At 41.2% G+C, this 14,268-nt stretch overlaps 1 protein-coding gene across 3 annotated transcripts in view; it reads left to right on the top strand.

Moving 5' to 3' along the window:
• The first annotated feature begins 263 nt into the window (after positions 1-263).
• ADAMTS20 (ADAM metallopeptidase with thrombospondin type 1 motif 20) overlaps positions 264-14,268 on the top strand; it is an 88,605-nt gene continuing 74,600 nt past the window's right edge. For all 3 annotated transcript variants that reach the window (XR_009963549.1, XM_062612457.1, XM_062612447.1), the window contains exons 1-2: positions 264-484; positions 772-1,118. Coding sequence is in view for 2 of the 3 variants with exons in the window: in XM_062612457.1 (XP_062468441.1) it covers positions 394-484; positions 772-1,118 (438 nt within the window). In the remaining variant the exon portion in view is untranslated. The remainder of the gene's footprint in view (positions 485-771; positions 1,119-14,268) is intronic.

Here is a 14,268-nt window from a genome sequence, read left to right as displayed (position 1 = left end):
GGGACTGCCCTCCGCCATTGGCCAGGTCCTGCCCCGGGGAGGGCCGGCCGCCGGAGCCCGCTCTGAAGTGCTGGTGCTGGTGCGGGGATGGTCTCCTCCTGAGGGTAGCTGGGCACCTTCTCCCCTCCCGCCTGCGGCGGGGCAGGGGCAAGGGAGGCGGAGGGAAGGGCGGGAAGGGCCGCCCACCTCGGCGGCAGAGAGCGAGCTGGAGGCGCGGGGCTGGGAGCAGGAGGAGCGAGGGGCGGCTTCCCGTGTGAGGGGAGCGCGGAGGGAGCGGGACAGTGAGGTGGGGAGCATGGAGGAGCCGCGCGATGCGGCGTCTGCCCGGGCGGCCGACGGCTGCTGAGGCAGCGGCCCGGGGGCGCTGCGGGCACGCCCGCCGCGGAGCGAGCCATGCGTGTGGCGAGGTGGCTGGCGGGTCTGGTGTGCCTCCTCTCCCCGCTCGTCGCTGAGGCTCGGGGAGTCCGCTTCCACCCGGGACAAGGTAAACAAGCGGCAACAAAGGCGGCGACTGCCCCGGGGGTCTTGGCCCTGCGGGGCAGCAGCCGCGGGCGGGCAGGAGGGAGCGTTTCCTCGCGGGGCGGGAAGCGGGGCGGCCGATGGGGGTGGCAGGGCCGGGGCGGCTGAAGCGGGCTGTCGCTGGGTGTGCTGGAGGCAGCCCTCACTGCCCCCTCCTGTCACTGCACCCCTGGCTAGTGCAGCGCCGGGAGCCGTGCGGAGGTTCCTGGTGTGCTGATCCACAAGGCTGAGTTCTCTTGCTCTCTGTTGCAGAGACCTTAGTGAAGCAGCTCTCCTCCTATGAAATCATCACACCTGTCCGAGTGAATGAGTTTGGAGAAGTCTTCCCTCACACGCATCACTTCAGCAGGAGAAAAAGGAGCTTGGAGGCACCACTGGAGCCCGTTGCTTTCCGAACTCATTACCAGCTCAGTGCATACGGGCAGGTCTTCCAGCTCAACCTGAGTGCTGATGCAGGCTTTGTTGCTGCTCAGTACACTGTGGTGCACGTAGGGGCCCCGCAGAAGCAGTCCTCCCCTGATTTGCGCCACTGTTTCTACCGTGGTCATGTCAATGCGCAGGAGACGCACATGGCTGTCTTCAGCATCTGTGGTGGCTTGGTAAGCATGTTGGTTACTGCCTCGTGTCTCCATTCATATTCTGTTCCCTGAAAGAAATGTAATGGGATGACTTTGCCACAGAGCTGAGCTGGAAATTCTCGGGCATCACTCCAAGTAGTTGGTCATAAAATATCTTGGCATCAGCAGCTTGCTGTCATGATGATACTTTTTGGTGGGATATACAAATGCTGCTTTCAAAGGATCTATTGCTGGCCTGTAATAGAATTGGTTGATGTAACTCCTGACACCAAGAGCTTTATAGCAGAGGAAAAAACATGCTTCAGAAACACAGTAAGCTATTGTTTAGATAAAATGATGCTGTTAGTCAGCATCAGTTATGTGTTTGTGGCTTTATAGATACTTTGTGATTATGAGTGATGAATAATGGGGCTTGAGATGGAGAGAGAAGAACTAGTGTTGATATTTTTCTTCCTCTGCTTTCAGCAGTGCTGTAGAGGTGTGTTGTGTAGTATTGTGTATTCGCGTGTAGTGGTGCTCTCTAATCACGTTTTTGTTAAAAGTGAATGGGAAGCTTCCTGCCAACCTAAGTGGGAGTGTATCTATAAAATGCTTCTGAAGAACTGAATTTATCAAACAAATCAAAACTGCATCAATATACATTCTTTACTTATCCCTTGATAGCATTCTTATGTAGCATTCTTCCAAAGTTATAATGGAGAAATAGTAGCACACAACTGTTAGTAGCACAGAACAGTTGCAGTGTATTGCTAAATCTTACAGTTTTGTGTGTAGGACCAAGAAGACTAATACCTACTGCTTTACCACATCACTGTTGACATGCTGAGAATGAGCATGTGTGACATGCGTACTGTAAAAATATGGTGTTTTAAATATTACTGTGAATTTACATTGAGGTTGTTCCAAGTTTCTTGCAGTCACACAGAAAAGTAAAGGTGTAAGACTTTATTTTTGGGAAGTGGAAAGAATGCAACTTTCCATTCTAGTCTCTTTCTAGTGGCATATAGAAAATAGAATGGAGTTGGCTGGATGTGTGCAGGAGGGTGTAATGTGTATTAAAAGAAAGTGATGCACATGGTGAAAAGAGGATCAGAAATAATTGGTACTTGTGAGAGACACCACTGTTGTCTTGTGCTTATTCTTGGGTATTTGGATATATGCCACCCTGTATTTGGGTTGAGGTCTGTAGGCTTGGGCTAGTTCTTGGAAATTACTGGAGGAGCAAGCATTGGAAAACAGTAATTCTATGTTCATCACAGTTTTGTGTAGGCACCTTGCTGTACAAACAGAGCTGTCATTTGGCTCTTGTCTGTGTTATCCAAAACCTAATTCAAACCTGTACCAAACACCCCGATATGTTGCATTCACAGAGGGAGTAGGAAAGAGGGGGAATCACAAATATGTGGTGGTTGTTTTGTTTTTGTTTTTTTTTTCCTAGTAGAAACTCATATGGCATGCTCTCAATGTCTTGTGCTGAAGAGTCTGAGAACTGCTAAATAACAGGTAGTCGAAACAACTTTCAAGTGCAGTAGGTCCCCTTTTTTTCAGAGAAATTATTTTCAGCACATATGCAGAGACAGAATTAAAACAGGCAAAAAAAGTTACTAAAAGAGAAGGTTTTAAAACTTCTCACATTTATTCTGTAAAGAGCATTGCTCTCTACAAGCAATCACTTTTCATTACTTGAACCATATAGGCTCAAACTCTTCAGCACAAGACCCCCTTCTTTTTTATAACAGTTGGAATGTCTCACTTCTCTTGTGTCTCTCTCTCTCTCCTTTGTTGGTGCATTACAGTCCGCATCATGTATGTGTCCATTTGGAAATCCCTTAGTGCCTTTAAATTGACCTTTTGCCTCCTCTAGATGAGCCTTGTGGACTTTCACTGCCACTTCCAGCTGGATTTGGTGTCCTTAGTCATTGTGTGGCTGACAGAGAGCCTAGTCTGAGCCACCAGCCAAGACCTTGCTGTCCCAGTGCGCTTGGGACCTTCACTGCTCATTTGGCTTTCTGCCCAGGCAGATGCAACCTTGTGGAGGCATGTAGCATACCCAGTGTTGTGGCTGCTTACCCCTCATTAATGAGGCTGGTGAGGTTTTTGGAAGGGGAAGCAGAGCCCTGCATGGGTACTGGTGCATTTTTTTTGTGGGACATGCTTATGGTTCCCCAGGCAGGGATTGTGGGGAGATGATGTGGCAGTCATAGCCAGCTGGTTGCCTGTATCTGCACAGCATATCCTCCAGCCTGGCTCAGAGCCTTCAGCATAGTGTTCTTTGTCATTCTATGGATTCAAAGTAAATGTTATACTCCTCATGTGACTGCCAGGGAGACAGCGGTTTTTTTGAGTTGAGGGAAGAATGGATGTGAAAGGAAGGAGATGGAGGACCAGTGGGATTTTCCTGAGAGATCTTGTCCTCCCTGAATGCATTCCCCTCTTCAGGCAGGACTACCCACAAAACTTACTTTTTCTCAAGGTTTTAAGGATTCTGTAGTTTTGTGCATGCAACAAATGTACCTGCAAAAATAAGCTATTGAGTTATTGCTCTTTTATTGAACAGCACCATGCCTCATGAATACAAAGAATTAAGTGTAACTGTTGCTGAGGTAGGATACTATTTGTGAGACAGCAGAAACCATACTAGTGACTTGGTAGCCCTGTATTTTTGTTTATTTTTTTAAGTAAAATCTCTTCACTTTGTAGGATCCATTTTCCTCAGTGCTGGACTTGAGGTTGACATACAGAAATTAAAATACAAGAGATTGCTTTCAACTGTTAGGTATAATTTTCCCTTCCAGCTTTGCATACATAGAGCAGTTGCAGTAGACCAATGCTGTAAAAGCTAGGGAGGACAAAAAAGGACTTGGACTTAGATAAAAAGGTACAGGGAGTTTGACAGTGGAATTTAACAGGTTACTTCAAAGATGTGCCTGTGTGATCTGAAGTTAAGCCTGGTACTTACGTTCATTTTATCCTGTACGCATCTATCCCCAAGCTCTCCACTGCCTTCCTTCAAAGCCTGTTTCCCAAGTTCCTTTTCTTTTCTTGCATTCTCAGTTTTGAGTGTGTTCTCCCCCTCAAGCTCTGCTTTCCCTTTTCGCTCTCAGTTAAGCCTTTTTCTGAGTGTGCCAAGAGCATGTATAACCCAGAGTACCCACAGAGCATTGCTTAATGGCTCCTGACACCCTGTATGCAGTTGTGTTGTGTTACATTTCAGAGCATGCCCTAGGTTCAGGGGTGCAAATGGCAAAGGGAGGTTAGAAGGTCAGCAGGGAGTCTGTAGTAATTGCAAGGAGGGAGTGTGTAATTAGGGAAGTTTGGGGTGCTGTCAAAGACAGAAGGTCATTTGGTGTGATGGCCTGGGTGCCTAGTTGAGCATCTGATCACATAGAAGCATCTTTAGAGTAACTTTTGAAAATTCATACTTTTATTTCACTTTTTATTTTCCGAAGTTCTGTATCAATGCTTTTACTGCATTAGTCAGTTATAGCTTCTTACAAACATGCGAAACGAAATCTGCTGAGGATGTCCTTGGGTTCATGTAGACTAAAGAGACCTCTCAAATGTTATCCAGTCAGCAAAATTAAAGAGGTAAAAACTAAATTAAAAAATCATTTAACTTTTGAGAACATATGGCTTACAAGTTCATTCACAAATACAAGCAAATACCAGTAAATAAAGTATCTTAAAGTGAGGGAGCTATCACCATTTATAACTAGAATGAGCCTTCGGTTCTTACCAGGCCCCTGCCTGAAGAAAGAACCTTTATTTAAATTAATGTATGTTTTTCTAGTCCTGAGTGAATGCTATAAAAACAGTTTATTTAGTCCTTTGAGAAGCCTGATATTCTTTCTTGGAGGTCAGGAATGTGACTGATGCTGAGGATAGTTAAAGTCAGTTTTTGTGAGCTGGGAGACAGCCTAATGCCAAAGGTGTTTTATGTGACTACTGTGAGAGAGGGGAAGCTAAGGAAGGAGGAAATGCACATCTTTTGGGTGTGCAGTCTTTGCTGTATAGAGCAATTTCACATGTTCACTGACTGGCAAAAGTTAGGAGCGGGAAGATACACAAATCTCTTCTTGCATGGTTTTGATAGCTATCAGCTTTCTGCAGTCCAGGAGGGCAAGACTGCTTTGTTCTCAGGTAGCCTCTGGAGCGTAACAAGGTCTGCGTGACAAATTCCTTCCTTGGGAGCTCAAGAAAACCCATTGGTAATGTTCCTTTACTGCACTTCAAGCTTACTTTTGTCAGGAAAATGGCAGAAATATGAACCTGGCTGTGGATCTTCAGAATTTGCTCAGTACAAGAGGTTGTGTTTATTTCCTTATGAATATGGGTCAGTGGATCACCTTTGTGAGAGATTTTGAAAACAGTTCTGCCTGCTACTATGTGTGAATGCAGTGGTTCCTTTTAAGGAAAAGTAGGTAGTCCTAGCATTTATTTTAATGAAATGTAGTTTTTAACTGTTTGGTTAAAAAAGCCCCAAACAACTTGCTAGAAGCTAGTGCTAGCATAGCGAGCATCTGGTTTCTTGTGGAGATCTAGTACATGTAAAAGACTCCAGATATTTACTGCTCAGTTCTGTGCTGCTTGGCACTAATAACTTCAATGAATTCTTTGGAAAACCACTGTAGTTTAAAGCTTTAACACTTGTAACTGGAAGATATGCTTACTTTGACATAATGCTTTAACTCATGGGCTGTCATTTCAAATAAGTTACCTTCTAAGTCTGAAAAGCTAATTATTCTTCAGCATTTGGGTTATGTTTGTAAACTTATGAATCGCCATAAGCCACACATGTTTTTATACATTTTAATCTTAATCCAGAGTCCTTCATAAGCTAGGAAAAGATAATTTTAAAATGTCAACTAAAGACAATCAATTCTTGTTTGGGCAGAGTAAGTCTTATTGCTGCTGGCTGGCTGATGTGATGACTTCCACTTAATAGTTCTGGTTTCGTTTGTCATATAGGTGAGACTCCAGCCCTGAATCTCTGCAATAGAACAGTCAAATTCAGTGCTGTGTTATTTTTGTTTTTACTTTGCAAAGAAAAGATAAAATGTTCTTTCTTTTTTGCTGTTGTCTTTGTAGCTTAACAGAACAAAAAAGGATCAGGAAGTTGGCTGAACTCTACCTTCTCTGCATGGAAAAGGTCTAGATAAAGATACTTGTGCTTGATTGACTCATTTGATTCCTTTTCCTTTATTTTTTTTTCTGCTTTCTTTCCTGGTTATTTTTTTTATTTGCTCTTGACTTAACTTCATTTATGATTTTTATCCCATTTACTTTGGTTTGTTTTGCTGTTGACTTTTTCTTAATATGTATTCTCACAAGCAGGACCAAGTTTTAAATATTTTCACTTCTGTAACACTTGATCAGGCATCTTCTCAGTAAGAGGTGTCTGAAGTCTTCCTAGCCTAGCTCTGCTGGTCACAGAATGAATGTCACATATCTTTAATATTGCTAACTGGCCTCTCTTTAGCTTTGTTTTCTCACATAGAGGCACTAGATGTCTTTTTCGTATACATCTGAGAGTAGACCATAACACTTGAATTTATTGGAACATGATCCTGTATCCTTGAGTCAGTTTCTACCTGTCTTGGCAAAATCTCTGTTCACCATGCTATTTGTTATAAAACAGTAAAACAGCTTAGGCCCCCTCTGCAGCTGTTACAAAAAACCTGAAACATCCACAGTACATTTTCCCCAAGCTCTTTACACCTCTGTTTTTCCAGAAAGTATTTCCATAGAGACTGTGCTTTTACACATGGACCAGCACAGATCAAGAAATACAGATGGTAATTGAAAATTGATAAAATGCATGGGGTTGTGAATTGTGCAGCTGAAGGGTTTGGCACAGAAAATGTCTGTGGGAAGCATTAGGATCTGCCTATGTCTGACTTCTGACTGGTAATTCTGCATGAATTGTTTGTTAAACAGACTAGGACATGCTTATGTCACCTTTTATGTGAAGGGCGCTTAGTTGTCACTGGGCTGCCTTTTGCACGCATCCTGTGTCTGGTGGCTGCCTTCCCTGGAAGACAATTGAGTACCTTCTGTTTACCACATAAATTTATCTGGTAAAATTTTGATGGCTGCAGCCTGTTTGTAACTGCTGCCTTTATAAAGCCACATTCTTTTTTTGCCATTTTTTTTTTTGGTCTTAAGTTAATGCTTCCAGCCCCAGGTAGCAGTCAACAGTTAGCCATCATGGATCTTGGGGAAACTTTGTACTCTTGGGGAATAAATAGGCTTCCCACATAAGATAATGTGTGAGTGATAGTCTCGGTTGTCTTTCCATTTCAGACATACAGTCATGTAGAAAATAGGTTATGGTAGCAAAGTCAGACACTGAGAACAGTTCACACCTTCTGGGTATACGCATACTGACAAAAGTACTCAAGATACCTTACTGTTTGGTTGACTAAACCAGGTGAAAATCTCACCACAGTTTGCGTGTACTTAAGTGATAACTGCCTGATGGCACATGTGAGTTTAAAAGGACTTTATGGAGCTATTCATCTCCCAGTAAAAGAGAAAGGCATTTCTGCATGTACTTAAAAACATCAAAGCTAGGAAGTTCTCTTTAAAGAGAGATAAGTTGCAAATGTAAATTTGCTTGACATTTACTGAGACACAAGATTATATGATGGAGTTTCCTACAGGATTAAGCATATGGAACCCCTAGGTCTGTGTTCTGTGAGAACAGCTTGCTCGATGATATTAAAAAATGCTCAAATCTAAAAACCAGAAATCAAAGCCAACAACTCCCTCCCTCCCAGAGCCCCCCAACCAAACAAAAAGCTCCTTTATCATAGAATCAACTCAGTTGGAAAAGACCTTTAAGATCATCAAGTTCAACCATGACCCTGGGACTGCCAAGACCACCACTAAACCATGTCACTGAGGGCCTCATCTACACAGTTTTTTAACACTTCTGCCACTGCCCTGGGCAGCCTGTTCCAATACCTGATCACCCTCTCTGTGAAGAAGTTTTCCCTAATATCTAATCTAAACCTCCCCTGGCGCAGCTTGAGGCTGTTACCTCTTGTTCTATCACTTGTTATTTGGGGGAAGAGACCAACCCCCACCTCATTACAACCTCCTTTCAGGTAATTGTATAGGGCGATAAGGTCCCCCCTGAGCATTCTCTTCAGACTAAACAACCCCAGGTCCCTCAGCCGGTCCTCATAAGACTTACTCTCCAGATGCTATACCAGCTTTGTTGCCCTTCTCTGGAGCCCACTGTAGCACCTGAATGTGTTTCTTGTAGTGAGGGGCCCAGAATGGAACACAGCATTCAAGAAGCAGCCTCACCAGTCCGAGTACAGGGGGATGATCACTGCCCTGGCCCTGCTGGCCACACTGTTTCTGATACAGGCCAGGGTGCTGCTGGCCTTCTTGGCAGTCTGGGCACAAGCTGGCTCCTGTTCAGTTGCTGTCAATCAGCACCCCCAGGTCCTTTACCACCAAGCAGCTTTCCAGCCACTCTTCCCCAAGTCTGTAGTGTTGCATGGGATTATGTGGCCCAAATGCAGGGCCCGGCACTTTGCCCTCTTGAGCCTCATACCATTGGCCACAGCCCATTGATCCAGCCTGTCCAGATCCCTCTGCAGAGCCTTTCTGTCCTTCAGCAGATCAACAATCCCAGCCAATTTGGTGTCGTCTGCCAATTTACTGAGCGTGCACTCAATCCCTTCATCCAGATCATCAGTGAGGGTACTAAACGACACTGGCCCTAACACTGAGCCTTGAGAGGCACCACTAGTGACTGGTCACTAACTACATGTGATACCATTTGCCACCACTACGTCTACCACCATTTATGTATATATGCATTTTGTTTAAGCAGTTTCAACAGGCACTGCAGAATAGCTGCCTTTTCCATAATGAAATCTCCATGTATATATCTATGCATAATTTTTAATTGACTTGTCTAGTTCATTCATTGTGAAGTGTATATAAAGGTAAAAATAATTAAATTGCCTCTCTCTCTCCCTTCCACTCCTGTGACTCTTGGTAATTGCCATGAACTCTTTCCAGCCGTCTTTGAGATTGTTACTGCAACATTCTCCCAAATACTCTGCTATGTAGCCAGTCTGTTGTTACATCTGTATTTAGAAACTCCAGGAATACCATTTTTACTAGGTTTCAGTCTGACTTTCTTGCCTAGAATAGCCTCACAAAGTGATGTTCCGAATACCTAATGCCAGGTATTTTACACTTCCTGCAAGAATATTCTTTCCCCTATGCATTATGCAAAAGGAAAATATGGAAATATGTTTGTTTGGGTTTTTTTTTGTGTGTGTGTGTGTGTGTGTGTGTGTGTGTGTGTGTTGCTGAATGAAAGTAACTTGGTAGTAAGGATGCTGGATGCACTGCTACAGTTATCAGTATGGCTAGATTGGATGTGAGCCAAATATACAAATGGGTAAAATTGCTTTAGGCGTTTATGTGGGATTTACATTCCAGTCTGGAATTCTGTAATTTTACTTAACCAGTGATTAGGTGCTTTTCCACACTGGGACATTTCTGAGCATAAGTGGATTCCTCATCAGTTCTGGTCAAGGTGTGATTAGGTGTGCTAAAGGTGTGATTACACTCTGCCCATGAAATCTTAACATGACAGAATTTGCAAGGAGAGGTGTTTAGACCATAGTTACACTTAAAATGAAAGGGTTTTTTTCCCCTGTAATAGCTGTTCAGCATTTTATTCCATTTCTTGAAGAACTTAAAATATATTGCTTTCAGTCACTTCTGCAGAGGTGTTCCACCAGGAAATACTTATTCATTGCTAGATATTTCTTCCCTGCTGCTTAGCTAGTATATTTGTTATTTTATTACTATTTTCCTATTTCTATTATATTAGTTCTAGTTTTAATTAATACATTAGCTCACAACCACTGCCTCTTGTTTCTAACTGAATTATCCTCTATCAGAAATATATATTCTGAAATATATATGGTATAATATTTCAGAAATGATATTTCTGAAATATCATAAATATATGGATCTGGAATATATATTCCGGATGTTGTAAGTGTACCATGATCAGATAACCTTTAGTACCTTTTTCTTCAGTAACTATGCTATGCTTCTTAAGGCTTTCACTAGAAGACATTGCAACAGTGGAGCAGGAAGAAAAAGGTGAAGGCCTCACATGATTCTGAAGATGTTTGAACTTACACAATGGGGAAGGAGGAGAGGGGAAAAAGAGAATATTATAAAGGAAGGGATTTAGTGATTTACTTTGACCATGAAAGTATTCTTGCTATAAGCTACTTGCAGGTTTTTGAGTTTGAGTTAAGAAGCCATACCATAAGGGCATGAAAAATACTTGAGCACAGGAGTGGAGCTTACCTGGGAGGAGTCTGCCAGTTGAGTTGTGTTTTCCAGAACTTTGTTGTTCTTTAGCATTTTTCTGAAACCTTTCCAATTTTGCTGTTGGACATACTAAGATTAATTCCATGTTTCTGAAGCCTGCTATATATCCCTTATGTTTTCCATGTTTTTTATGAAGTTGCCATTATACACAAAGATATAATTTGTATGTGGGTATGGTACATACTTTAACCATAACTTCTGCAATGTTTATTTCTACTACTCTTGGAACAGAGCAAACACATTGATTAAGACTATTCAGTTCTAAGCCACTTTAAAGCGCTAAGACATGCCATATATAGTGAGTAGCTGTGTTGATCCATTGAACCTTGATTTAATATAAAGTGTCTAACTTATCCAGAATATTTTAAATCCAAGAAATAAATAATCTTTCTCATGTGGCTTTTCTCATAAATTTCCTCAAATCTAGGCATATGCAGAGTCCTGAGTAGCACTCCCTCTTTGGACCACTTATTTATGATGTGTAAGAGACTGTTTTCAATTTTGTACTCCACTTCTACTGAAGAGATCTTTTAAATGTACTTTTACCTCTTTATCTGAGAACAGAAATAGAATGCTTCAGGCAGATTTCTTGTTACATGATTTGAGAAGCATCTGTAGATGATAAATTAATCCAGTTTATTTCTGATTTCATTTCCTGCAAATGCTTGGGCTCCTGTTTCAACAACCTGCCTCTGTACATCTAAGTGACCTTGCTTTATTTGGTTTTACCAAAAGTATTTTGAATTTGGATCTCACAGCCCTTTTCCTTGTGCACCTAGCTCACAGTAATAGCTCCATTTGTATTAGCAGAACCTGTGGCCAGATTAAGTATTACTTATTAATGTATGAAGAACTATAAAACAGTATAGGTGGTGACTGAATTTTTGAAGACTTATGTGTTAGGAAAATGAAAAGGTAACCATTTGTAACTGTTCAAAATCCATCTTTAGTCTTCATAGATAACTTACAGGATTTAAATTGGTGGTTTCAATCTCACTATCTGCTTGGGTTTGAAATAATAAATATCATATACCTTTTCAAGATAGAACACTTTGCATTGCTTATCCTTTGATCTTTCTCACATACAATATAATGAGGAGTTCTCAATTGGATAGGGGATGGGCAAAAAATTTGTTGCAGACACCTGGTGGGAGGTATTCCTAACTAGTCAGTGGTAGTAATTGCTTGCTTCTCTATGTATACACTGAGGAAAGATTGAAAAGTTGTTGTATTACAGATTTTTTTATCAGCTATTTCTTTTATATCTAAACAGACAGCTGATCCTGGGGCACTATGCAAGAATCAGTGGGACAGAGAGTGAGAGGAACCCTGGCACCATTGTCCTAAAGTAATTACCTCAAGTATCTGAGAAGGTGGAATCTCCAGTCTTAAAGGCACTATTGTTCCTTCTTGTATTAATCTTTTGATTTAAATAAAAAGCTAGGAATAATTCTGAGGCCATGAAACATAATATAGTATTCCTCCCTTCTAGCTGTCTGTCTTAATTTTTGGGGCTATAAGTTTATGGTGTGATTTTTTTTGTATCTTCTTGGTTATAACAACGGAGATTTTTTTGGTTTTGTTCTTTTCTCCCTAGATGATTTCAGTGTTTCTCTTTTTCAGCAGAGGGTTCTGGATTTCAGTTAAGAATGGTTCTGATACTTAGACTGTAGAGTAATGAAAGCTGAGCTGCAGAAGTTTACAGACATTTTATATTGTGTATTCATTGCTAGGCTCAGCTTGATGCACAGGCTTTGTAGCACTATTCTGAGTTGCTTGATGGCTTGATTGTCCAGTAAGCTCTTATTGATACGAAATTGCTTTTTTTGCTAGGAAAAATGATTCTGTGTGCCGGGTGACCCTTACTATTTCAGTTGAAAAATATATTTCTTTGATAGGAGGCATAGATTTTTAACTGTACAGAGGAGCTGGTATGCAGTGTACATGATTTCAATTGCTAGTGCTTAAACAGAGAAGTGTGGGAGTGCACATCTACAGAAGGGGCAAGGCAGAAATACTTCTTTTGGAGTATCATCAATCCTAGATTGCCTTAGATCAATGCCTTATGATGATTCTTCCTAATCCACTGGATAGGATAATTGCATAAATATGTTTTTGAATTTCTAGATAGGTTGTTTGGTAGCTCTTGGTTGACTAAGTATGCGGGAAGGAGTCTGAGTGGAATTATCAGTGATCAGACTCACTCAAAGCCATAGGTCTTAATGATGGTTTGGGGTTGTTGTTTTTTTTTTGACTGTGAAATGGTAGAAAAATAAAGTCTTGTTCTTGCAATTCATCTTTTCTAGTGGAAGTCTGATACTGTGGAAGGTGAGTTTAGTTTAAAATTGAGCACAAACTCTATATTAGATCTGTGCTATTATTCTCCTAATTGGTATGCTTGTTGTAGCTGAAACCATTTCTTTGTAAAATTTGAAAGCCTGCTTATTCAAAAAGCCATTGAAGAGACACATGCAGCATATCTGCTTTAGGTATTGGAAAGAGTAGGAGGGAAGTAAAATATATGTTGGAATAAAACTGTAGCAAGAAAGTTTTTGCTTAAATCTAAAGGATTATATTTTAAATGTCTCTTACATAATAATAGGGTTTATGGTATATCAAGAGAAAAGAAAGTTAGTGTTCACAAATGGTATGGGGTCAAATATATCATGTGTTGTAATTGGGAATTTAATAATTTATGTAATAAACATCAACATGAATATGAATCTTAGCATCAGTTCTTGCTTCTTTGACCCTGAGTGACAGGCTGTTCTTCTCTGTCCCTGTCATTTTGCCCAGAAGGTTGCACCTTCTTAGGGCTAACTGACAAGTTGTGGCATATCTCTTCCTGAGGCCCTTTCCAGGGAGGCACATAGCATTCTCAATACGCTCGATCTGCCGTCCTCTACAAATCACATGCCCTAGAAACACTGGATGTGAGAAGGCTGAACTGAACGTGTAAAAGATCCATCAGGAAAACTGCTTGCAAAGAATTTAAATGGGACTGGGGACGGGAAAGTGTTTCTCCGAGTTGGATGTAAGCAGTCTTGAAAGGAAAAATACTACTTAGCTGTTTTTTTTTCATTCTGCAACAAAGGTGATGCAGAGGATCCAACCACAGTGGGTTTACAGTAACTTTGGATGATAGGTATGCTATGTATCAGGCAAGATTACAGATAGTCTGACATATGCTTGAAGCCTAACAGACTTTTAAACGCAGGGAAGTAATAACTTTTTAGAAGGATCCCAAATTCAAGAGGATAATATAATTCCAGTACAGTATCCTGGACACTAAGGTAGTATGCAGCAGATTTTAAAAGACTATTTGTAGGTTGCGTGGAAAAAAAATATTCTCACTTCTCATCTGTCTTGCTCTGCCACTTTCTTTATTACCCTGAGTTTCAAGGTTGTAATGAGCACTTAATCTCTTAAACTATATTATGTAGATTATCACTGTTCTCTTATTGGTCAACATGCCACTCTAATATGGTAAAACAGCTAACAGGATGCAGTGCACCTGCTCACTCTTAAGTGCTTAATTGGCTGAAGTTTGGAAGTTTCCAAAAAGTCTGAAAAATAATTTGATAAAATTTTTATATTTTTTTTCTCCTCCTACTGTCCTGAAATAAGGTTCTTAATCCATAGAAAGCTATGAATTTGGTTAGAAATACAGTAAGAAAGAAGAGATTCAGTTTTGTGATTTCATAGTTGAAATTATTAATTAAAATTATGAAATTGGATTGCGGGGTAGAGGGGTGGGGGAAAGGAACTCATTTTTTGTTCTTTGTGTATG

The sequence above is a fragment of the Pezoporus occidentalis genome, unplaced genomic scaffold (genome assembly GCF_034315485.1).
Source record: "Pezoporus occidentalis ecotype Australia unplaced genomic scaffold, CSIRO_AGI_Poc_V1 ctg100, whole genome shotgun sequence".
NCBI classification, from domain to species: domain Eukaryota; kingdom Metazoa; phylum Chordata; class Aves; order Psittaciformes; family Psittacidae; genus Pezoporus; species Pezoporus occidentalis.
Note: the sequence above shows the minus strand (reverse complement) of the source record. Positions and strands in the feature narration are given on the sequence as shown.